The following is a 27,517-nucleotide window of genomic DNA, read 5'->3' as shown; positions in this document are numbered from 1 at the left end:
ATTTAAAATTAAAACCAAAAAGAAGAAGCAGTAGTTCAGAGTTATAAAAAAAATAGTTAAAATTATCAAGGAAAATATAGAGTTAAAAAGGGTGAATTTGAAGAAAGTTCATTTCAGCAAAATGGCATCTAGTTCGAAAATAAAGGAAGGAAGATTTTTTGGAACCTCACGTTGCGCTGCTCCAGTGCTATTCAGAATTAAAGGGACTCTTGCAGGAAAATATGTTATTATTTCTATCTCTCCCATTGAAGGGAAAAATTATATAAACTCTAACCTTGCTAACCAATTGGTGATTCCGGAGTCTAACATAATTGAGAGTTTAGACTGCTTGGGTAGAAAACAATATGACATAACTGAATTACAATTAAACATTGGCGATTATACTTTTATATCACAATTCTCTGTTCAATCTCTATGGAGTGATCTAGGTGACATTGTTTTGGGCTCACCTTGGATGGAAACCCTAGGTTCCTTTATTCTAAATACAGAAAAAAAAGTTTTTGACATTTTCTCACAAAAAGAAAAAAATAATGCTACAAGATGTTACTTTGAAGCTAGATTCAGTGATGCCAAAGGACATACAAGAAATCTCAAAAGTAATTCTTCAAGAAAGTAAAAAAATGATGCAAAATATGCAGAAGGAAGTTGACAAAAATCACCGCTGACAAGAATGAGGAAGTTTCTCGACTTAGAGACCATATTGAAAAATTACTAACACAAATTAAGAATCTTAAGAAGGATAAGAAGTTGTTGGAAAACAAGGGGCAACAACTTGTTGAAAAGAAAGCCTCGGAATCTTCAAATGTAGAAATTCAGGTTGAAGAAAAAACGAACATTGATCCAATGAATATGACAACTCAAGAAGAAGAAAAGTTAGTTGAAGGAAAGACACACTTAGATGTTGCAGTTTAGATGATAAACATCTCAAGTGAAGGTTTTGTAACCAACTCAACCACATTGTCACCTGAAGTAAATCAAAAAATTTCCACACACTTAATAAGGGAAAGTCAAAACAAAAAAGTTCTCTATCGACATCTGAATCATGAGAGTAGACAAATCAACAATGCTGCGTATCAAGACTGTTAAACTCACATGGACAAAAAGACAATGTGAAAGATAAATCAGTGAGTGCATATTTTTATTAAGATAAGATACACATTTATAGTACAATAGGTGACTCTTGGGATTCAGATCCCAAGGTCTCTTGGACTGCTTTGTCCATTCAACTTCCACGCTAACCCTTTAGGATTAGGTGTCCAACATTCCCCCCCTTAATCCGAAGGGTTATGTATGAGTCCAAGAAGAGAGCTGTAATACAAAATGTGCAAAAAATACATGGCAGCACTAGGCTGAATGTGCTCTATGAAATGTTGGTAAAAAAGGGCGGTGGTTTAAGGATGACCACCAACACTGGAACGCTTAGTGCAGTTCCCGGAACTCTTCCAAAACTGGCAAGAAACTGAAGCTTTCTGCTAGAGGAAGTGATCATATTGTTTTAAAGAGGGAAACCTTCAACCATAAAAGGGAGGTCTCACCCTGCATAAAAGGTAAAACTTCAACCTGAAAAGGGAAGTCTCAACCTGTGATGGTTTAAGGATAACCAACAACTCTGGAATGCTTAATGCAATTCCTGGAACTCTTCCAAAACTGGCAAGAAGCTGGTGTCTTCTGCTAGAGGAAGTGTTCTCAATCTGTGATCACGGGCATCTATGTCTCTGGCTGCAACTCTGAAACTGGTGTGGCAGGTTGTGGCTCAGGCTCGCTTGATGTGACTTTGAAGCTTGTAGATGACCATCATTTTCCCCCCTGTCAGATACAAGGTGAGAAGATGGAGAAAACTCAACTGCAAGACTGTTTAATATTCTGGAACAAGTTCTGACATGTGTTTGGAATATCTTCTTGGCTGTTGATGCCCATTGCCAAGAAGCGATCCATCCAAGATGAATCTTTGTTCTTGCAGGACATTTGTTTTTGAAGCATCTGTGTGAAGAATGGCTGCTTTTATGACAGTGCTTACATGGATGAAGATCAAAACAGTGATCTTTCAAATGGCCAACTCGATCACAGTGTTTGCATTTCACGATCTGTTGTTGTTGTTGCTGTGGAAGAGGGGCAGAGTCTGGAACAGTTGAAGCTGAACTGTCATTAGGAGCAGGTGAACCGTCATTAATGAAACCAACACTCTGAAACTGAATGGGCTTGGCATAGTCTGGAATATGAAAGGACAAGTCCTTGTCATATCCAAGACCGGTTCTGTGCTTGTTGTGGACAAGCTGTTCCCAAGGTCTGATGATGGGCTTGGGAAGTGCAGAATGAACCTCTGCATCTGCATGTAACTTTGCTGCTTTATCTGAATGAACTGTAACATTATTGACTTGCTGTTTATGGGAGTCTGCTTCATTGTTCTGAACAGAAACAGGTTCAGAATGATGACTCCACTGGTGTAATTCTTCCTGCTGTAGCTTTGTTTCCAGCTGCAAAAACTCAATATTTTCTTGTACATTTTTCAAACAGATTTGAATGTTTGCGACAATGGCTTTATCAATCATAATTGTATTGTCCGTGGTAGAATGTATTAGAGTGTTCAGCAATTCTAATACAACAGCCATTCTATCCATTTGACAATAATATCACTGCAAAAAATTGATTGGTGTACCACTTTGTCTTCAAAAAATCTTCAAGTATGTAGCTTCTCAATATACTTCCATATACAATGCAATTTCATACCATGAACATATTCATCTAGTATTGAGAGAACGACATTGGGCTGGTGTTCATCTTGGTCTTGCTTCTTTTGGGTACTTCGCTGCACGAACTTCCTGCAATGAATTGTGGCGCTTTGTACCTTTGGATGCAGCTGAAGAGGTACTCCTCCGGTTTCAGTTGTCACCAGTCGTGCTTCTAGCAGAAAGTTCTCATAAATTTATATCTGAAGCTCTCTTTTACATCAACATTGGAAGCTTGGATTACATTTCTAACTACTTTCTCCGTGACTCCAAAGTTTCTCAGCTCTATAGCGTTGCCGAATATCAACAGCAACTCCTCAGAAGGTTTGCAGATCAGTTCAAGAAATTGTATGAGTTGGGAGCGAGAAAATTTCTAATATCGAATCTACGACCTTTAGGCTGCACACCTTTAATGATTAGTTTAGAAAATCTTGATAATGGAAGCTGCGTCGGTTACGCCAATGGCATCATCTCAGATTTCAACATAGGCTTCGAAAATATGGTTAGAAATAAATTGCAGAATCGGTTTTCTGACGCACGATTTGTTCTGAGCGACAACTACGCCATCTTCAGTGAAATAATCAACAATCCATCTGCATATGGATTCAAATATGTGAATGAGAGCTGCTGCGGACTGGGACACTATCTCTTGTAGTGAAAGAATCGATGTTTGCAACATCGACTTTGCTTCATCAATTACTTCAAACCCACAAGCGCTTGGATTTTTTTTGCTGGCAAGTCTTTCTCTACGTTATTTCCCTTGGGATCCCTGCTTGAACATGATATTAATAGCCCAAATTCTTCAATGCAAAAACCCAACTTGCAGCAGAACAATCCCAATAACCTCAAATTTTATTCGACAAAGAAAGAAGGATATCTCATCTGCCAAATGGGCAAATCACGTTGGAGGAGCCATGCAAGATTGCTATGCAGAGTCCACACAATTTTTTTTGATTTGCTTACCGTTTTTAACTTCTGCAATTTCAGTGGTAGAGATTGAAAGTATGAGCAAGACGATGACGAAACAATTGTAAATTATGGGGAGTATATATTGGGTACGGCAACCATTTGGTTTTGCGTTCAATGTGAATCAATTAAGAAATTGGGTTACATCAGATATTCAGATTGAATCATAAAACCTCGCGAAAATACAACTGGAAAATTGCGGCAAAGCATGGCTACAGCTTTAATATCATGCAATGTAGAAGCCCTTGTAGTTGCAGGAAATGGGAAGATCAATATAAAAATGCAGCTCTGGGATGGAACACATTTACATTCTCTGCTTGTTTACATTCCCCTCAAAAGAATCCGCAATTAAAAAACTGTGAAGAGGAGCAGAGGACCGGTGCTGGAGCAGCATATATATTTTCGCTTGCGTTCTCCTTGCGGTCTCTTCTGCAAGAATGGCAGTGGCTTCTCTATCAAAGCTCTGGTGTTGTTCGACGTCAAGCAGTTTATATATCTCCTTTGAGACGTGTAAATCAAGCAATCTGCTCACCACTGGTGCGCAAGACAGTGCATTCAAAAATATAAAAACGACAGCTGAGTGCCTTGCAGATGAGCTTATCAATGGTGCAAAAAGGGGTCTTCAAACAGTTATGCAATCAGAAAACAAAAAAGGAGTAAGAGGCGTGAACCCAATTCTCCATGAAGGAACCCTCATTCAGAATGGCGAGAGAAAAAAACTATTTGTCATAACAGTGCAAGAAACCGAAGGTCACATTCAAGAGTTTCACATTCAACAGTCACTGCACAATGTCAGATTCAACAGCGTATTCCATGCTCACTGCACAATGTCAGATTCAACAGCGTATTCCATAACCGATACATTCAGGTATGCGCAGAGAGGGGCAAACGTTTATAATGCGCAGTCTCTGGCAGTCAGAGAGCGCAGGACATTCAATCAGAAACGTATTGCAGTCAGGGAATCGCTATTTCTGGGACCTGGGCTCAAGTCAGAATGACAAAGGCCAGTGCTCAGACCAGTGGCACAAAACTACGCAGGCCACACATCATGGCTCTGATACCATGTTAAACTCACATGGACAAAAAGACAATGTGAAAGATAAATCAGTGAGTGCATATTTTTATTAAGATAAGATACACATTTATAGTACAATAGGTGACTCTTGGGATTCAGATCCCAAGGTCTCTTGGACTGCTTTGTCCATTCAACTTCCACGCTAACCCTTTAGGATTATGCTGTTATCAAAAGTTTAAATGAGCTCAAAGATATAGTATAACTTTGTCAAAGGTTTGTAGATTTCTCTTTGAAAAAAGAAGAATAAGAGATATAGCCTTTTTATTTTAAAAAGAGGAGTGAAAGAGGCTTACTGAAATCTCATTCAAAAGTTTAATCTTTTATTGAAAAAGAGATCATTGAAGACTTGGTAAGGCATTCTGAAGGTATAAGGATTGTGATTAGAAAAGATGAGAAGAACATTCAGCCTTTTTCACTAGTTCGCTTGTCTTGTCTCGCTCTTGCCAATTCTTGACAAGTACTACAATAATGTGCCATTACCGTCTCTTGTTTTGAGTGCTACAATCTTGCAAACATTGTTGATCAATAAGTGGTGTCATGATTTTTCATCATTGTGAAACCTAAATGATAAATCACCCACAATGTTTACAAAAAAATGAGATAGTGTCCCAACTTGTGACAGTGAAAACATTTAATCTTCGACATGTCCTTCTTCTTGCTGCGTTGACTGGAATTTGATTTGGAATGGGATGAATTCCGCTTCCCTTTCTTCGCCTTTCCAGCTAAGGCATAGTTCTCCTCATCATCATTCTTGGATGAGGATCCATCCCTGGTCTTCTGCTGAATCTCTTCTTGTACCAAGTCGGACCACAACTGCTCCCACTCTGGTAGCTTCTCCCTCCCATTAACCGAGTCCTGGTAATTGTGCCAGCTCTTGGGAAGGCCTAGAAGTGCTAGGCTCATCATATTGTCTTCAACAACTATGACACAAACACTTCCAAGCTCATCCCGACATTAGGTGAACTTGGTCAACTACTTCAGTATTGTGTCGCCCTTCTCCATCTTGATCTTTTTGAGCTTGTCCTTCAGTGCCAACTTCTTGTGGTCATTGCTGTTTTGAAACAGGGCCGTCAAGACCTTCCACATTGCAAATGGAGTTTCCTTACCGTGGAGGTTCAAGACAATATGATCTCAAACTCCTAGGATAATCCTTCTCGCCTTTGCCACACACTTTCACCACTCTGCCAGATCCTGAGCATCAACTGGCTTAGGAATGTTTTTGTCTATGAATTCCTTAAGCTTGTTGTCTTCCAACACTGCCTCCATCCTGTCCTTCTAAGAAATATAGTTCGAACTACCCTCAAGGGCATATTCAAGTCTCAACCCTTAGAACGACATCTTGCTGGCTCTGAAGTATGATACTGCAAATTCGATTTCTCCTGCAAAAGACAAACTCATATTCTCCTCTTCTACAATGGTTTCAACTCCGATGCCATGTAGAAATTCCTTGTAGATTCAAACTGCAGATTGTAATACGCTAAAACAATTGACTTGAATCTACTCTACCCATCAACGGAAACAATAATTGATCGATGAAATAACGAAGCACAAAAGAGAGAATTCAATCACACACAACACAATAATTTTATGGGGAAAGCCACAACTATAACCCTTGTTATCTGTATATTGTATTAATCATAAAATATGAGAAGATTACAATGCTTTGCTGAAGCCCGACCCACCTCTGCACTATCTCAATCTATCTCACTACTTCACAAACAAGCTCCAGTCAATACTTAGCCAAATATGCTGCTTGCCAAGATCCTATTTCCTTGCACAATTTCCTAGGGAATTAGCCCATATTTAATTGGGAAATTCCTCATGCATAACTGTGCAATCCATCATAGGGCTTTCTTTGATTGCATGTATTACCTGTACAATTCAGAATTTCAGATGATGATACAACTGATAGTACACTGCCCCTGAACTCCAATTTCAAATGGGTCTTTCTCAAATCTAACATGCATGAGTTAATTATGAGTGAATCTTCAATTTATTGGTTGATTAGTGCTGATTATACCCCACTATTGCAGGTTACACCCCACTATTGGATCTCCCACTAATTCCTCCATCAGTTGGAACTAGTTTAACTGAATTTAATTGAGTTAAATTGAATTAGATAATTACAACTCAAAAGAACTTAACCTGGCCCCCTAAAATTTAGGAACCACTCTACACGACTCTAGATAGACTCCCAACTCGAACTAACCGAGCCAACTAAGTCAAATTAACTTAGTTAACTATTACAAGTTGCTATGAGAATTAGAATTACAATTTAATTCCTAATTTAATTGAAGGACAAAATTAAATTAGGATTTTTTGTTGTTGCTATTTTCAACAACCTGTACCCAAAATGTCGAAACTCAACCAAAACTCAATCGAAACTCGGCCATCATGTAATCATCTATGAGTGTTAATATAGACTTAGTTTTCGTTCTAAATTGTCATCTTTGGGTCTTATTCCCTTTTTTCTTGCAAGATAGTGTGTTATTCACTTATATATATATATATATATATATATATGACGTTTCCATTATGGGAGATGAGGTTTCTAAACATATCCATTTCAGAAACTTTGAAACATTTCGGTGTTTTGTGCAACTTAGCTTTGCATCAAGGTGCAAGATTTAGCAGCGACATGCTCCATAGCCTTTTGATGAGTTTTAAATGTGTTGTGATGGTTTTTTTTTTCAGTTTTCTAAGGATTGATAAACAAGATTTACCATGGTTAGATCAATGAAGTGTGGAAAATTCTTGTTTCCTGTAGCCCCTCCCGATTTCATTTTGTTTTGCATACAAGTTTAATGCCCAACCCCATAGTTCATTGCATATTTAAACATGAATACAAATTGCAACTGGAACACTGCTAGGCTACCACTACTCTTTAACTTTCACTTTCAGCTGATCATAAAAATTTCACATGCATACACACAATTTAAGACACTTAATTTTTGGTCAATCACAGACCCTGGAAAAACCCCAAAGGGGAAAACCAGTTAGGAGGATTTTCTTTGTTTTTCTTAGAGGATTTTGTACAGCATTAAATACTCATCAAGGGTACTTATCTCTCCCTTGAAAGTCGTGTCAGTCTTCCTAGAGAGTCATGCGACTGTTCTGGACCTCTGACTGCCTTGGAATTCGGACCACAGTCAGACTTTCTCTGCTCAGAAAATCGACCTCTGTTCAGCAGATTCCTCAAATTCTGCCTTGAATTTGGTGCTGTCAGACTGCCTACTCAGTCTCCTACTGTGTGCTGTCAGTGCTGACAAATCTCCTTGATTTGCAGACCTGTGCATGCTCTGAAAATCATACTGAAGCTGTTACTGAACCTACCGAAAATCATCCTGAGACTCTCTCAGCCCCTCAAAAAATGCACTGGAGGTGATAGATCTGACCCTCTTGGTCTGCGTGCCACCTCCCTGTTTCTCCTTGGACTGCGTTCTACAGCACTGCCTGGGAATTTAGGCCTGTTCTCCTTGCTGTAAGTTCTCTCCTGCAAACAATGGCTGTCTCAGCCTTCCTTCTTCTTTTCTCTTCTCTTCTCTTCTCCAACACATGCACATGAAGAATGAAATCACTTTTGCCTTTTCTCCCCCTTTTTAGTCTCATAATGATGAGAGAACCCTATCCCTAAGATCAAGGGCTGCTCTCATTGATCAAGGGTGGAGATCTAATCTCCCATTGACCCTCTCTTATGTCTCCCCCTTCATTAATGAGTCTCCCTAGTCACTTTAATGTCTTTTTGTACCTTGTACCTTTTTCTCATAAAGTCACTTTAAACATAAAGTGACTTTAATATAATAAAGTACCATGTACTTATTGTACTTCATAAAGTGACTAAAAAGTCACATGACTTTAATAACTCATAAAGTCACACTAAAAAGGTGGTCTCATGTGTTTTCCTAGGCCAAAGGCAAAAGCCACTAGGAAACACCTCATTGATACCTTATTTTTTCAACATGAAGTCACTTGGAGGTGGTGCAGTTTGCTGTGTAGGTTGTTCTGATGGTTCCTAGATTGCTGTTACTGACTAGCTTCTTTGCCTCTTGTAGCCTCTTCTCAATCATTTTCCATTTGGATTCTCTCTCCTGTTCAACATTTTCCTCTAATTTCTTCTCTAGCTCTACTGCTGCTAATCTCTCTATTTCTCTCTCTGCCCCCTTCCCCGTCTGTTTCTAAACTGGCTTTCCGGCATCCTCCTTCAGTCTTTTCCCTTTCAACCTCTTCTATAATCCTCTGCTTGTCTTCTCGCTTGGCTTGTGCCTCTTGAGCTTTAATCTTATCTTCCTCTTTCTTTACCTCTCAGCTTCAGCCATTTTCTGTGTAGGTTGTTCTGATGGTTCCCTGTAGATTGCTGTCACTGATTAGCTTCTTTGCCTCTTGTAGCCTCTTCTCAATCATTTTCCATTTGGATTTTCTCTCCTGTTCAACATTTTCCTCTAATCTCTTCTCTAGCTCTACTGCTGCTAATCTCTCTATTTCTCTCTCTGCCCCCCTTCCCCGTCTGTTTCTGAACTGGCTTTCCAGCATCCTCCTTCAGTCTTTGCCCTTTCAACCTCTTCTATAATCCTCTGCTTGTCTTCTTGCTTGGCTTGTGCCTCTTGAGCTTTAATCTTATCTTCCTCCTCTTTCTTTCCCTCTCAGCTTCAGCCATTTTCTGTTTGATCCTCTACATGTGTTTGTTAGAGGTAATGCTATGAGTGAGACTAAAATCTTTTGATTTTAGTCTCATGAGCACTTCCTCCCATGTTGTTGTATTCTCATATGGCACTTCATGATCCCGTTGCTCTTGGGCACAAGGTCATGTTATTGAAACAAAAAAACTATGTATGGCACCTACTCCTAGAATATCATGCTTGTGCGATTGCCACTATGGAAACCTGTATTGCAGATTGCATTAGCTTCCTATCCATCTTTTTTAGAATTCACGAGAGCCTGTAGTGCCCAGTATACATGTTATAGGGAATAAATCATATAAATGTTATTTTCCTGGAGTCTTTGGCCAATGAAGCATTAAAACCGTGCATAATGGTTTGGTAAGGAATTTCCCCAAGAATTATTCTAGTGGGTACATATTGGGGTAACAGGTGAGGGGGGTGTGACCCCATAAATCCTCAAATATGTATACTCCTGAAGGTACTGATTACCTATGCTTCTCAATAGCTTCAATGTCTCTCTATTTAGCCTAGGGAACTCTTCATAAAATATCAATTTATAAAGGGGAACAATGAAGAAATCACAAAGTTATGCATAGTTTATCTTGTATTTGTTCTCCCACATAGCTTGACATTAAACATGAATTGGAGTTCCTATTATATTCCAATTCCAATTCAACCCTGCAAAAGGGCTGCTAGCATAGATGATATCAAGTACATATGATGCCATGTAAAAAGTGGGGAATGTTTCAGAATTAGGCTTTTTAGCCTTTTCAGTTACTTTATTCAAAGAACGAGAGAAGATGATTTGTTTTTTCTAAAGCATCATTGGGTTATTATTTTAATGATGATTGAGTTTTCTTTCGATTCATCATTGGGTTCTTATTTAATGATGATTTAATTTTTTCAATCACCATTGAGTTCTTATTTTAATAGCCAAATTGAGACAGTCTGGAGATATGTTTGAGTCTCAAGTCTACTTGACAAACATTAAAAACAGCATATGGGGCTATAAGGCCTGGCCTTAGTTGATTCGTGCCATAAGCTTTATATCATCATCCTAAAGTAAAACCGAATGTGGTTAGGGACTCCCTGTACATGGTGAAGGTCATTCACATCCCGAGTTGAAATTTAGATGTTTATTGGAAATTTCATATAATCCTCTATTTGTTCCATCTATGGAGCTCAATTTATGTACATATACTTTCAGAATCTTGATTTTGATTACTCATCTGTATGTGCTTATTAGATCTGAAGTTTACTCCAGTCTTGGTTAAAATCTACATTAACGTTGTGGCATATGAAATGCCAAATGCAGCATTTCTATAATCTTTGACATTCTAAGGTTGTTGTGGCATGCAGGCAATATTCTGTTACTGGATTACATCAAACTTGTTCTCACTTGTACATGGTGCAGGTAAGTGACATATTTATATATGCTGTTTGCTCTTTTGAAATTTTCCACAAAAAACTACTGATTTTATGCATATGAATATAATCCTTCAAATTTATATATCCATCTAGCCTCTTTAATTATGGACATTTAACAATAATGCAACTGTTTTAGTAGAAATCCAGTGGCCATTCATATGGAAGATGCCCTTCAATTATAGCCAGAATTAATAAACAGTGAGTCAGTCAAGTTGTAGGTATGTTTTTGCATGCTCTTGAAATGGTTTAGGGTTTTGGACCCTCCATATTCTTCTTGAAAGTTGCACATGTGACTAGCACCACATGCATGACTAATTAAAGTTGATTTCACATCCACATGCTACTGTGGTGGTCAAAGAATAGGTCAACTTGCTGAAGGCATAACTTCTCATATGAACTCCATTTTATACTCATTGGAAAGCTAAGAGACAAAGTTTAAATGATTGCCCCAAAAAAATTGTTTAAAGCCCTCAAATCAGATCTAGAAGTTTCAGGATCCCAAATTAGGAAATTACAATCTGTCCTTATGTTGGGCCTGACAAGGCCATGGCTCTTTTTTTTCACTGTAGAGAGTACCAAAATGGATGACAAGTTATATAGTGATCCATTACAAATTAGTATCATTCAGGGCTGCAAGTACAAATTCTAATGAATCTTCAGATCGACATAACCTAACACCTCTCAAAGACAGAATCGTGTGATAAATGTAAAAGGTACATGCTACCACAAAATCTAGCAGGCCTATTGCAAAGTCCCACTAGGCAAATCCAGACCTTATGGCAACAAGAGATCAGCCACGACTGTTACTTCAATGACCTTTCTCCAGCTATTTAGTAGTGAATCAAATCCCTGAAGGGAAGCTTCCCTATAAATATCACCTACGGATATTCAACAAGAAGGATTTAAGGTGATGCAAGACGTCATGATGGGAAAAAAGGTGATGCAAGGCCTAATGATGGGAAAAATGTACCAATGAAGCCTATAAGGCTAAGATAATCTTTACTAGGGTTGAAGTATCCTTTCCCAAGACCTCTTATATAGATTAACAAGCTGTTGTAAGTTAGGGTTTGAGAGGTATTCAATGATATGGCATGCAATGTCATATAACAGCTAGAAGAAATAGCCTTCCAAGTATAGATCAATAAAGGGGCAAGGCTATCAATTAGTTAAGCAAGTTTTAGGGTAGGCAAGTGAGTTTTATTGGCTGAAACATGCATAAAGCAGCAATAAAAGAAATGTTGTCAGCCATAATTATAGGCTTTTAGTATGCAATTAATGCTAGATATTCCCTTTTTCAAGTTATTAAATGCAATCCCTATTAAGAAGGCAATAATACATCAAATAAAATTGCTATTAAACACAATTTTAAGGAAACCCTAACCCCAACCCTAGATACCTAGATCTTAGAGAGAAGAGAGAGAAAATGTGTATAAAGGAGGGGTTGATCAACACCTACTAAACTAGTGCCTTGCTTTAATTGGGCAATGGAGGCTTTTAGGGCCTCACGAGGACAACCTTGATGAAGAGGGTGAGAGAGCCAAAATCTCTACTTAGAAAACTCTAATGGCTTTATTACTGTTGTTTTTCTAGTGAATGCAGCACTAGAAATAATTTTTCAAATCTGGTAACTACTTCCAATGATACTTTAGTCTTCTTTAGAGCATTAAATATGATATTTAGAGCATATCAAGCATCAAGCAATTACACTTGAAAAATTACAACCATAAACAATGAGTGAGAGATATCACAGTAGAGAAAGAGACACCAAAATTAGGTCAATGACCAAGGAAAAACCCATTGAGGGGAAAACCTAATCAACTTTCCTTATGAGAGAGATTCCAATTCAATTTTTCCAATAACAACCAGTCAAAGGTCAACTTTTGACCATCCAAAACTAAGTCAAATATATTCAATATGGAGAGAACCACTCTCTTATTTCGTCACTATAGAATTAATAGTCAAAGTCCAGTCAACGTCCAGTCAAAGTGCAGTACAATAGCAACTTGGTCAACATAAATTCTCTATGGTCAACACAGGTGTAGCAAGCCAAAGTCAACAGGTCCGAAAATTCACAGAGTGAGGTCAACAATGTTAAAGTATGTAACTAGGTTTGGTCTTCATAAATATGAAATGTACTCTTTATTCTTGTATATTGTAAAAAGAACGAAAAAACATTATTTTTATTTTTGTAGCATGGGTTTCATGCTCAAGGTCAATTTATTTGTAGGGCAAGCACCCATTGAGTGCTTGTAGGGTTTTTCATAGAGTCAAGAAGTCGATTAAGTCATTGTCATATATGAAAGACCCCATTGGGCACTTTGTATCATGTAAAAGAAATTTATTTAGAGTCAAAATTCCTCCAAGACCAACTTGGCCTATAAGAAGGTAAGTCGGCCTACAAGCCTATATATATAGAAGCTTGACCTCATTTGAAAGGACATCCAAGAAGTTCATACAAGCACAAGGACAAGAATTACAAACAAGAAGAGAACACGAAGAAGACAAAACCGAAGTTTCAAGGACTATTTTTACGGCTAAATATTCCATACATGCGAAGAAGAATTAGGGCATTTTTGAGTTGCAGCAAGATCATATTGCAGCCACATCAAGGAGCCGAATTTAGGGTCAAGGAGCATCAAGATTGAAAGTCGAGTTATTAAGGAAAGGAGATCAAACTAAGCGAAGGAGAAGGGAGGAAAAATTCACCATCTTTTCACACTCTTGCCAAACTAGGGTTCTACAGCAGAGGCCGAAAATTGCAGTTTTGAAGCAACAACCAAATTTCTAAAGGAGAGGCCGAAATCTGAAGTTTTGAAGTGTTGAAGAATGTAACTAAGTTCAGTCTTCATAATTGTATTTGAGTCACAATGAAATGTACTTATGGTTTTATTATTATTATTATTATTATGACTTATTAAAGCATGGGTTTCATGCTTGGGTCATGATGTTTTAGGTCAAAGTCCCCATTGAGGACTTCTAGGATTTATACAGAGTCATTAGAGTCATTGTACATTTAATGAGACCCTTATTAGGCTTTTCAATCATGTAAGAAGAATTATTTTTGAGTCAAAAATGAATTTTGTCACCTCCACACCAAGTTGACCCTTACCAGTTCAAGTCGGCCTACAAGAAGGGAATTCGAACTCTAGAAAAGGGTATATATAAGAGTAATTCGATTCTTTTGAGAGATCATCACTCACACAAGCTTGATCTCCAAGAAGAAGCAATGAAAAAGTGCGAAGTTGCAAAAGAAGACAAGAAATTGCAAGATTGAAGGTTTTTGGGTCATCTCTTTCTCACACGTGTGGAATTTTCTGGGCTATTGCAACTTGATTGAAGTACTGTATTAAGGCTGAAATTCTGCTGCTGCTTCAGGGTCGAAGTGCTGCTTCTAGGTCGAAGTACTTCAAAGTCGAAGTGCTGCTTCTAGGTCGAAGTGTTGCATCAAAGTCGAAGTTACTGGGTTGAAGCTGCTGCATCAAGATCGAAGTTGCTAGGTCGAAATTTTTGTTGCATCAAATTGCTGCTACTGCTGTTGCTATTCTAGGTCGAAGATAGTGCTGGAAGGTTGTCATTTGCAGAAGAAGGAAAGGGCTGACCTGGTGATTGGAGGAAGTTTGTGTCTAGGTCAAGAAGTCTTGGATTGTCTCATGAAACTATTGAAGGAAGAGTTGTTGACTAGGTTTTCCCCTAGAGTGGGGTTTTGCCCTGGCTGTCCGCCTACATCTGGTGTCCCTAATCTTTATATGGTTTTGATAATTGCTTGATGAACTAAAGAAGAACACAAAAGATAATAAGCAAATAAGAATTACACAAGTAATTATGAAGTATAAGAAAATCTTTCTGCCTTTCTGATTTTCTAATGTGGTTTCTAAGTAAGGTGAAGAAGGAAGAAGGGCATTTGAGGATCCACTCAAAGGAGTCTAAGAAACCTCAAAAAGTTGAGCAAGGGATCATATAAGTAGATCTTATAAGGAAAGAAGCTTACCACCTTCAAGGACAATGTCTAACCCATTAAAGGGAGAGAACAAATTAGGAGCATCAAATTACAGGTCATGGAAGAAAATAATTGATCTCATTCTTTAGAAAAACAAAGTCCTAGATTTGGTCAGAGGAAAGGTAAAGAAACCTACCAAAGGATCTAGTGATGCAGATAAAGTGAAGTTTAGAGAGTCACAAATATTGGCTATGACACTAATAGAAGGTATAAAGGACAATCTTGTCCCATACATTTCCAACATAGACTTTGCTCAAGAAATGTATGAAGCCTTATCAAAATTGTTCACTCTCAAGAACATTGGTCAAGTAGCAAGTCTTAAGAATGAGCAAAGGACCACAAAAATAACAAAAGATGACACTTTGGCTTCTTTCTTTGTAAGGATAGCTAGAATTAGAGATGACCATCAAGCCATAGATGAGATTGTATAGGAAAAAGAGCTAGTGGTTATTGCATTATTGGGACTGCCACCTACTTGGAGTGCTCAAGAATCAACAGTTGGAAAGAAACTCCTTCATTCGAAGAATTATGGAATGCTTGCAGCCAAGAAGAGATGAGAATCTCATTAGTAACCAACAATTAAGAAGAGAAAGTTTCAAATGCCTACTCCACTCATCACAACAAAGGAAACTTCAAAAATTCAAAAGGGCCAAGAAGGAAGGCAGACATATCCAAAATAGAATGCCACCAATGTCATAAAATGGGTCACTATAAAAGTGACTGTCCTAACAATCCGAAGAATAAGAAAAAGAACAAGGACCAAGCTAATGTTGTTGAAGAAGGATCTCCAAAGAAGAATAACGTTGAAGATATAAGAGACTTACACTACTGAGTCCTTTGCTCTAAGATTTAGTTGTTTCATTTTTGATTTCTAGTATTTGTTGGTTTAACATATTCTGGAAAAACATCTTTGAATTGTTTTTATAAGGTTATAGGTATCCCTTGAGTTTGGAGGGAGCCCTCACCAACTTCCAAAGATAAGTATCTTACTCCTTGTATTACCTTTTGATTTTTTGCTTTCCCTTATGTAAATTTTAGGCAGCAATGGTATTTTCTATGCTTTAGCAATTTTACTTCAATTTCTTTATTAGCCCAATATCAATATCCAGATTAGCAATCACATCAACATTATAGTAAAATGCAGATAGAACATAAATAGTAGAAGTGTTAATTTTAGGTATGTTCTATGCGGAGAGCAAATTTACTTCAATTTTCCGTAGCTCAATATCAATTCCAGATTAGCAATCACATTTAGAATGATAGTAAAATGCAGATAGAACATAAACACAAATCACAGAAAACAAGCCAAGACAAGAGGACACAAGATGTGGTGCTAGCCAGGGACTAACCCCAATGTGGGGAAATCCTTGATCAATTCTTCTTATGTTCTTCAATAGTTCAACAAAGAGAGAGATAGTACATATACATTAGAAGTCAACACTTTGACTTGACAAGATAAGAGCAGAGATCTTCACCATGAAGATAACATAATGAGGTTGCTGATCTGAACTCAGGTGAAGGTATACTGCTTCCATTGATCCTTCAAGGTGACTCCATCACTGTGCTGCACCTCATCATCACGCTGCACGTGACACTGTGCTGCACCTAATCGCTGAGCTGCTCTCATCACTAAGTAGTACCTCATCATCATGTTGTACCCATCATCAAAAAGCTGCTACAATGCATCGTGCTGCTGCTATACATCCATGCCCATCATCACCATGATGTACCATTGTGCTACACCATACTGCATCCATTGTGCTGCACCATACTGAACCATGATGCAACCATCCTCACTGTCACCTATATGCTGCATACTGTTACTGTGCACTATGTTGCACCATCACACATTCACTGAATACCAACCTTCGCTGCTTGCTATGGCTTACAACCTAGCAGAGCAGCTAGGCTATAGTAGCAGACTCCTTCAACAGGTCCCATTCATGTAGTGATCCTTTCATTCTTCAAACAACAACCCCATAGCTTCTTCTTATAGGATACTTATGCCTAGGATACCATACCAAAACATAACCATGCTGTGTCCAACAACAAGTGGCTAGATGATTGTGCAAGACTTTTTTTAGGACAACAACCAACTACTTGTGACCTTCCTCTTGTAAACAACATGTAAGGTCTACCTCGAATTGCGGATTGAGGCCTTTAATGACTGCGTCCTAGTGCCTATTTAAATGCTGTTGATTGGAGCCTCCTTGAGCTGCCTATAACACCCTCCTTAACTGCGGCTTAGATTCTTTCATGGACTGTGTATGCATCTCTTTCTTGACTGCGTTAGGGCTTGTCAAGGGCCTCCCCTTGCTGCATCTAAACCCTTTATGAATGCGGCCTAGGACAACGTATTATTGTTGTATATAAGTGTCCCTTCTTGTTGCCTTAAGTGTTGTGGCTAGGAGACTGTGTTTACTTCCTTACTGTGGCTAGGGTAGGATAGATCCTCCATGAAAACGTTTAGCATTAGGATCTGTTCGTGACAGCGTTTAGCATCAGGACTTCATGACAACGTTTAACATCTATCCTTCATGACTGCGTTTCAATTAGAACAACAATTAGGGCATATTCTTAACTGTAAGTAGGGCTTCTTCATTTTAACTTTTAGGGCTTATTTCCATGCCAATATAGGTGTTTCTCCATGATAACAGTAAGGCTTCTTCCATGGCTGCATTAGGCTTCTCCATTAGGGTAGCGTAGAGCCTTGTCCATGACAGTGTAGAGCCTTCTCCATCACAACTTCTAGGGCATCTCCTATTAGGGTAGCATATCACCTAGGGCACTCCCTCTAGATCTCATCTTCATCAAACCCAAAATAAAATGAAGAGAGGTCACAAGAATGAGTGTGTCAAATGACTTAAAGTACTCTTCTATTTATACTAAAATGTGGAGGATAAGTGGGGGCAATTTGGTTGCTGGCCAACATTGACGAATTGTCCCATAACACAAATAAATTCATATCTCCATGAATACATGTCGGAATTAGATGATCTTTAGATCAATCCTACACCTCTTGATGAGAAGAATCCAAAAAAAATATCAGCTGTCATAAATAAGATGACCCACATGGAGTTTGGCCCTAGTTCCCAATTTTAACAAGAAGACACACCAAGACAAGAGGACACAAGATGCGGCACCAGCCAGGGGAAAATCCTAATGTGGGGAAACCCTTGATCAAATCTTCTTGTAGTATTTAATAGTTCAGTAGAGAGAGATAGTACAATTTACAAATTTCGACAATTTATAACAACAACAAAAGAGCCCTAACCAGAAAAGTCAACGCTGGTCAACATGGCGGATTTGACCCTTAACAATTCGGTCAACTTCAGTCAACTTCAACCTCCAAACAGCAGATGAATCAACCCTCAAAACAGTGCGAAATCAGCCCATTCAAAATTTGGTCAAACAGTCAACTTGCAGTCAGCGCTAGCCACAGTCAACGCTGGTCAAAGTCAATGGGTTGCCTTGATTCTGTGCTCATAATTGCGACTTGCTTGTACATAATTTCTCCACCAGAAAACGCAGTCAAAGATGGTCAGTGCATGGTCAACGCGACCCAAAAACAACCTCAGAAAATTCAGTCAAACTTGGTCAATGCAGAAACATAAAATTTGTCCTCCTTTCCTTCGCACGTGTGGAGAAAGATGCTGCCCAAGAGTGCATACCCAACCAGATGAGGAGATAGAGAGATGTGTGAAGATGAGTGGGTCCAAATGAGGATGAGACATCATGTATTTATAGGCTAACGTTGAGAATGAATAGACATCACTGTTGGGCTTCTGAGCCTACATGAGTTTATTGGCCGACCTTGGCAATTTGCCCATAATCAAAATAAATTCATAACTTCATTTGTACATGTCAGAATTGAATGATCTCTAGATCAATCCTACACCTCTCGGAGAGAGGAATCCAAGAAAAATATCATCTGTCATAAATAAGATGGCCCATGTGGAGGCTGGCCCTAGTTGCCGATTTTAGCACCTTACTTATCTATGCTTATTTGTATTAAATACTAATCACATTTCTATTCATATTTTCCTTGTTTAGGAAAGGCTTGCTGAATACTCAAGGATTATGGAAGAAGGCCTCACAAGACAAAGCATTGGAATTACAAGGTTTGTTAAGAAACAAAAGGAAAGGCTTGATGAATACTCAAGGATTATGGAAGAAGGTCTCACAAGACAAAGCATTGGAATTACAAGGTTTGTTAAGAAACAAAAGGTATGCCTTAGACTATAAGTTTTGCTCTCTTCATTGTAAAAGTATATTCATTCTTGATAAACTATTCTACATTCCTAATATTATTGTGTTTAGCTCTCTTGAATCATAAAGATTCTTGATTGGGTGATTCATCATTAGATACATATACCCTCATATCTTTGATTATTCTTGTGGAACCCTAAAAAGGTTCCTTGTAAAATCCTAACTTAAGGGTATGTTGATGATAATGTATGAAACCCTAGCCTACTTAAGGTTATTGATGAAGTCTAAAGAAAATGTTTGATGCTTTGATGATGTCATGTTTGGGGTTTTGGTATGGTTATGAAAACCCTAACTTGTTAGGGTTGAATGTTGATGTTTGAAATCCCAAACCTTTGAAGTATTGATAAATTAGGGTTGGCTGTTGAAACCCTAGATCTTTAAGGTTTGGTAGGGTTTATGAGCAAGACCCTTATTTTAGATAATGTCCTAGGAATGAAACCCTAGACATATGTTTTTCCATCTAATCAAATAATGTGTTTGTGTCATTGGTTTTGACTAACATATGTTGTTTTGATATGCTTGTGCATGATGATGGAATCCTAGATATATGTGGTGATCTAATTGTTGATGGTCATAAGTCCTAGGGTTTGGAACTAAGTCCTAGTCGAAGTTTGATACTCTAGGATGATAATGTTAGTAAATTATAGGGTTTTGTAACTAAACCTTAGTGGAAGTTCAATTCCCTAATATACGAGGAGTGTGTTAATCTGTGATTTATGGAAGATTGTTGAAATCTGAAATTGAGTTGTGATTGGTTTTGATTGTTGAAGCTTAATGGCTCATGTATGAAATCTAGGATCTTGCACTAAATCCTAGTAGAAATCTAAGATATGAATTCAAAAAGTTGTTAACTGCATTGTTGAATTATACTTGTTTGAATTGTTTCTAGGGTTTGCTATATGTTATAGAAGAATTTGTCATATTGTTGAAAGAGATATTACGGCCCTAGAAATAATAAGATTGATATCTTTTCTAAGCTACTGATTATGAACCTAAATAAGGTTAGGTATCTAGTGTCTAAAGTCTAATGCTTCCATTATTATATGACTTTGATATGGTTAACTTCACGCTTCTATAGATTTGGTTGTACTTTCTATCTAAGTTGTGCAGGGACATAATCTTCAAGATAATGAAGATGTTTGTAAGTAGAAGTTGATAAGCATGACGAAGAAAGTTATATGAATGACGATGGTCATTTAGACTCTGATAAGATGGATGGAAGCCATGAAAGATTCTCTGATGTTATAAACAAAAGTTGATCTCCCTAAGTTAAGAGGGAGCATGGATAGAAGAAAGCTTCCCAAGTTGAGAGTGAGGGCATATTATGGTCATACCTTGAAAGAAGAAATTGAAGAATGCACTTTGAGGTACTACTAAAAGAAGGAAAGCGAGATTTGGTTAAAGAATATGTTGCTGCATGTGAAGTAGGAAAGGAAGCTGTATGGTTGAGGAATCTTCTAGATTCATTTGAAAGTCCTACTATGATAAATTGAGAAGCAACATCAAGTTGTCTGAAAGAACCCAGAGGTTTGTGCTTACTTATGTGTATTTGAAATTTTCTATTGATTAGGGTTGTTTGTACAGGTAAATCTCTCGGAGGTTTGATAACATGTTTTGCATGCTTGTTGTTATCGATCAGTTTGATCGGGGAGGATTTGCTACCAATTGGTATAATCAGGAGTGTTGAGGCTTTGTGTGTGATACACACTACTTGGGAGGACATCTATGTGTTGATGTTTAGATCCCGAAGTAGGGAGGGTGGCGTTGGTCATAGAGCTCTGACCTAAGATACACACTTGGATCCCTGGGTTGATGGTTAGCAAGTAAGCCTGATGGTACCTAGAGAGGCTGAAAGCTTTAGTCCATCTTAGTCTCACTCAGATAGATTTCCCTAGTCAAGAATCTAGTCCATGGCATTGCGGTGCCTAAACTCTTCGTAGTTCATATGTTTTGAGATTTTCCTTGTACTTGTTATTATGAATACCTCCCTAGTTAAGAGGGAGTGTTGAAAAATGTAACTAGGTTCGGTCTTCATAATTGTATTTGAGTCACAATGAAATGAACTTATGTAAAAGAATTTTATTATTATTATTATGACTTATTAAAGCATGGGTTTCATGCTTGGGTCATCATATTTTAGGTCAAAGTCCCCATTGAGGACTTCTAGGATTTATACTGAGTCATTAGAGTCATTGTACATTTAATGAGACCCTTCTTGGGCTTTTGAATCATGTAGAAAAATTGTTTTTGAGTCAAAATGAAAATTTTCACCTTCACACCAGGTATATATAAGAGCAATTTGATTCATTTGAGAGACCATCACTCACACAAGTTTGATCTCCATGAAGAAGTAGTGAAAAAGTGCGAAGTTGCAGAAGAAGACAAGAAATTGCAGGATCGAAGGTTTTTGGTTCATCTCTCTCTCACATGTGTGGAATCTTCTGGGCTACTGCAACTAGATCGAAGTACTACATCAAGGTCGAAATTCTGTAGCTGCTTCTAAGTCAAAGTGCTGCTTTAGGGTCGAAGTGTTGCTTCTAGGTCGAAGTAGTTCAAAGTCGAAGTGTTGTTTCTAGGTCAAAGCATTGCATCACAATCGAAGTTACTGGGTTGAAGCTGCTGCATCCAGATCAAAGTTGATAGGTCAAAATTTCTGCTGCATCAAAGTGCTGCTACTGCTGTGGCTATTCTAGGTCGAAGATAGTGCTGGAAGGTTGTCATTTGCAGAAGAAGGAAAGAGCTGACCTAGTGATTGGAGAAAGTCTGTGTCTAGGTCAAGAAGTCTTGGATTGTCTTGTGAAACTATTGAAGGAAGAGATTTTGACTGGGTTTTCCCCTAGAGTGGGGTGGTGTCCCTAATTTTTATATGGTTTTGATAATTTCTTGATGAACTAAAGAATAACACAAAAAATAATAAGCAAATAAGAATTACACGAGTAATTATCAAGTATAAGAAAATATTTTTGCCTTTCTGATTTTCTAACATGAATTAGGTTGACTTGGGGTTGACTTTGTGAGAAGCAAGCTCATCAAGAAAACGTTTGACTTGGTCTTGGAGGGGTCTTGGTCTTGGGTCATAGGTCTTGGAATTCATCTTTTGAAGATTCTATAAGAAGAGAAGAATTCTTGTGTGTTTTCCTCTCAAGAGGAGAGGTTTTGGCCTTGGCTAGTAGCGTACATTTTGTGGCCCCTTATCTCATTGATCTTCATAATTTGGTAGCTATTTGATGACAAGAACACAACAATAATTAAGAGAAAGAAGAAATTAATTGTAAGTACATCAAGTTTAAGTAAAAGAACATCACAAGCAGTTATCAAAGTAAGAGAAATCACCCTAATCTAGCAACCCTTGATTTCTCATCAAACAAGTCCAAGAGTTAATAGTGTGCAATCAACAGAGAGTTCGACCTTCTTCACAGTTCAGACAAACAACCAGAATAAGTTTGGTCAACACAGATCAACAATAGAGAGAAGATGGTCAACATAGTTCAAATGTCCTCCTTTTCTTCCTTCGCATTTGCGAATGAACTGAGGCAGATCCAATGAGTTTTTGATGCTTGTTGATTGCTCAAATGACCTCCAACTTAGCTATATTTATAGTGGTCAACGTGAAGGGTCATGAGCCTTGAAAAGCCACCTTCAACCATGGAGTCGACCTGAACTTTTCAAAGCTGCCCTTTTCAGCATAAAAATCAATTTTGTATCCAATTATTTGCCAATGAAAGTACTGACCGTAGCTGCTTTTTTCAACACTTACATGGGATATTTTAAGTTCAAGAGGCATATTTAAAATTCTTTTGAAGGATTCAAGGAAAACAATTTCACATACCATGAAGAATCAAGATTCCAAGGTAAATATTGCAATTTTGACATGGCACATATGGAAACCCTAATTCACATATTATAGTATGCAAAAATGGAAGAAGATTAACGTTAAACTCATGATATTCCACAAAATTCTTTTCAATCAATCCCAAAGAAGTATCCTCATGGGAAATTCTTTGTCAAAAGATAATTTGCTCCACAAAATTATATTGCAGTGTTATCAGAACTGGACCAAAACGCTCTGAATCGGTTGATACAACCAATTGGAGGGAAAAACCGGTTCGGACCTGCCTCCTAAATCGTACCGAACAATTCGATTCCGTTCCGGTTCAGAAATGCTGCAAATGATGCAACAAATGGGGCCTATTTTGATTTATTTTTAATATTTTTTAATTTTTTTGTCTTAGCTGGGTATTGGCCCACTATAGGTGCCTAATATTCAAGCCTATGGCCCTACTATGGCTATGCAATTCATGGTAATGTTAAATTCTTAAAGTAAAACTGACATTCTCCTTTATCTTTCATTTTCATCCTTTTACTTAAATTTGTAACATTACTATGAAATGACTCTAGATGTTTGAGTGGTTGCGACCTCATTGGATTTCATATGTAGAAAGTATAATTTTATATCTCATTCAAAATCCAACAGACTTAACAATTTATTAGGATTTCAGGATTGGGGAGATTGCAATGTTTCCATTGGATTTTGTCATGTATGAGGGTATGGAACTAATATTTAATTAAGAGCACCAAGCCCTCTATGTACCTTGATGATAGTGGCATTGATTGTTGAACTCTATCGTGATCCTACTAAAAATGTACCTATCACTCAAAGTCATGAATTGACATGCTGAGCTTTTTTATCTTATTTTAATGCTTAGAGGGTGATATTGATGACGAAGATCCCAATATAGGGAAATATTTTGATGATATGTAGGTATTTGTTGTAGCATGATTTCTTTTGGATGCTAGAGGCCATCTAGGGCTTGTTTTGTGATATATTTTTAGTTCAAAGATGGATTGCACTTGGTCTTATTTTGGTTATGTACATTGTGCACCCTTACATTCTCTATAAATGAGAACTTTTGCTTATTTGTGTATAAATGGTTTGGATTCATATGGATGCACATGAATATATGTGTTTTTCTTTAAAATTTAAATATTTTATGTGTTTTTGGTTTGGATTTTTTACTGGTTCTGACTGATTCTTGGTTAGAGGGATCTACTAGTTTGATGAACGGTCTAGTTTTGATAACATTGTTACATTGTAGCGAAGTAGAAAAGTCAACAATAGCTAGTGCGTACTTCCAACGAGAGATAAGTGTGATGAATGATGATGATGAATAAGTGTGTGAGACTCCCCTCTATTTATACGAGGGAAACGATGTCTCACTGCACTAATTTTACAAGTGAAAACCCAAAAAGAAGTTTACTTGAGGGTTCAACTAGGTCAAAGGTAACAAGCCGACCTTGAGATAGCTCTAAAACATAATAATATATGCTGAAAATGACCCACATGTGTTAAAAAGTGATCTCCACCATGATGTCTTCCCCCAAAATGGTCAATAATGCATCAAGTGAGGCAATGGTCCAGGAGTGCCCCTCACTCCAAGAAAACCTCAAAATGCATGTGTACATTTCCAAAGGGCACCTCCTCCACCATGATGTCATCCAAAAGGAGACCTATGTCACCATTCCAATGCATGTTGTAGTGACATGGCATCATCTAGGGAAAGCATTGACCTCAAGGAAATATGTGCTAGCCCTCCCTAGTCATCTCAGTGACAACCATCCTCATATGGGCTCTGAAACAAGGCATTGTCTATCAAACAGGGTCAAGGCCAACCTAGGGGCATCTTGGGTCCATCTGGGCACATCATCAAATAGTCCAATGCCGAAACATTGAAGCTTAGCATTTCAACATCTGGAGGCACATCAGGAGGTGTAGAATCATGTAGAAGTTGCTCAAGGCCCAATGCTCATCTATGGAGGGGCAACATTGGTGCCACAAGGTCATGTCTACTCTCAAAATGGGGAAAAGTACGCTCTGAAGGTGTTGGAAAGGGGTCAAACTATCCCTCAACGGACCTTCATTGTATGTGTGATATTGCCTGACCAAAAGCTCTCAAGATCAAGTGGGATCTACACCATGATGTCTTCCTCCAAAATGGTCCATAATGCATCAAGTGAGGCAATGGTCCAAGAGTGCCCTCACTCCAAGAAAACCTCAAAATGCATGTGTACATTTCCAAAAGGCACCTCCTCCACCATGATGTCATCTAAAAGGAGACCTATGTCACCATTGCAATGCATGTTGTAGTGACATGGCACCATCGAGGGCAAGCATTGACATCAAGGAAAGATGTGCTAGCCCTCCCAAGTCATCTCAGTGACAACTATCCTCATATGGGCTCTGAAACAAGGCATTGTCTATCAAACAGGGTCAAGGCCAACCCAGGGGCATCCTGGGTCCATCTGGGCACATCATCAAATAGTCTAAAGCCCAAACATTAAAGCTTAGCATTTTAGCATTTGGAGGCACATCAGGAGGTGTAGAATCATGTAGAAGCTGCTCAAGGCCCAATGCACATCTATGGAGGGGCAACATTTGTGCCACAAGGTCATGTCTACTCTCAAAATGGGGAAAAGTCCGCTCTGAAGGTGTTGGAAAGGAGTCAAGCTATCCCTCAACAAACCTTCACTGTATGTTTGATACTGCCCGAACAAAAGTTCTCAAGATCAAGTGAGATCTCCACCATGACGTCTTCCTCCAAAATGGTCGATAATGCATCAAGTGAGGCAATGGTCTAGGAGTACCCCTCACTCCAAGAAAAACTCAAAATGCATGTGTACATTTCCAAAAGGCACCTCCTCCACCATGATGTCATCCAAAAGGAGACCTATGTCACAATTCCAATGCATGTTGTAGTGACATGGCACCATCTGGGCCAAGCACTGACATCAAGGAAATATGTGCTAGCCCTCCCAAGTCATCTCAGTGACAATTATCCTCATATGGGCTCTGAAACAAGGCATTGTCTATCAAACATGGTCAAGGCTAGCCCAGGGGCATCCTGGGTCCATCTGGGCACATCATCAAATAGTCCAATGCCCAAACATTGAAGCTTAACATATTAACATCTAGAGGTACATCAGGAGGTGTAGAATCAAGTAGAAGCTGCTCAAGGCCTAATGCTCATCTATGGAGGGGCAACATTGGTGCCACAAGGTCATGTTTACTCTCAAAATGGGGAAAAGTATACTCTGCAGGTGTTGGAAAGGAGTCAAGTTATCCCTCAACAAACCTTCACTGTATGTGTGATGTTGCTTGAACAAAACTTCTCAAGATCAAGTGAGATCAACTTTGTTAGGGACATAAAACCATTAAAGCATCATCATGGACCATATCTAATGCTTTGGGCACAAAAATTCTTCACGTAAAACTCACCTTTGAATGTATAACTAGCTCAAGACCTGTAAAAAAGTTGTTGAAATATGTAACTAGGTTCGGTCTTCATAATGACATGTGTAATCATGATTTGTATGTAATTGGTGTAAAGAAGAAAAATAAAATTATTTTTGTTATGCTTGAGACATGGGTTTCATGCTCAAGGAATTTTATTTTTGTAGATAAAGCTCCCATTGAGAGCTTCTAGGGCTTGTCATGTGGTCTACAAGTCAAAAGAGTCTTTGTCATGTATGAGAGACCCTTCTTGGGCATGTTACATATTTATTTGAGTCATTGTAAGAGTCAAAAGACCCTCCAAGACCTTGTCACAAGTGCACAATCAAGTCAGTCCTCAAAAGAAGCAAGTTGATTTATCAAAAGGACAAGTCGGCCTATGGAAGATGTCAAGTTGGCTTATTTGCATGGAGAGATCACTATATAAAGGAGTACTTGGCCTCACTTGGAGAGACACATCAAGCATCCGAAAAGGAGAAGGAAGTGCGAGGAAAGGGAAGAAAGGAGCCTCTCATCTAGTGAAGGGAAAGAGAAGAAGATCAAAGTATTTTGGCATTGTTTTTGGGTCATCTTCCTCACATGTGTGACTGCAGCTAGGGTTTTTGTAGTTAGGTATTGCAGACCTCAAGGAAACCGAGATCTAGTCCAAGTAAAGGGTATATTTGCTAGCCGAGATCACAAGAAGAAGTATTCAAGACAAGTGAAGGAGAGAAGCCACTCAAATCTGCCCTAATCAGCTCACATGTGTGGGATCTTTGTAATTGCAGGTAGGCTGAAAATTACAAGTATGTGAAAAGAGGCCGAAATTCTAGAGAAGCCAAAATCAGAGGTGCAAAAGTCAATTTAATTAGCGTTGACTTGAAGAAGAAGAAGAGCTATTCAAGGAAGCCTTGTGACTTGGTCTTGGAGAGGTTCTTAGTTCAAGGGTCTTGGTCTTGGAATTCATCAATTGAAGATTCTATAAGAAGAAGAATTCGGTGGGTTTTCCTCTCAAGATTGGAGAGGTTTTGACCCTCGCTAATAGCCTATACCTTGTGTCCTTTGTCTCATTGTTCATTATATTTTGATAGTTGTTTGATGAAGAGAATACTATAATAATCAAGCTAAAGA

The 27,517-nt window shown here is 38.3% G+C and overlaps 1 protein-coding gene across 1 annotated transcript in view; it reads left to right on the top strand.

The window, feature by feature from the left end:
• Window positions 1-27,517, top strand: part of LOC149199619 (mitochondrial inner membrane protein OXA1-like) — a 162,294-nt gene that overhangs the window by 116,769 nt on the left and 18,008 nt on the right. Inside the window, exon 8 of the mRNA XM_089402507.1 lies at window positions 10,785-10,839. Within this exon, the coding sequence (XP_089258633.1) occupies window positions 10,785-10,839 (55 nt within the window). The remainder of the gene's footprint in view (window positions 1-10,784; window positions 10,840-27,517) is intronic.

Source organism: Pinus tabuliformis, chromosome 2_1 (genome assembly GCF_031772625.1).
Source record: "Pinus tabuliformis cultivar Carrire ecotype Pingquan chromosome 2_1, CPIR1, whole genome shotgun sequence".
NCBI lineage: Eukaryota > Viridiplantae > Streptophyta > Pinopsida > Pinales > Pinaceae > Pinus > Pinus tabuliformis.
Note: the sequence above shows the minus strand (reverse complement) of the source record. Positions and strands in the feature narration are given on the sequence as shown.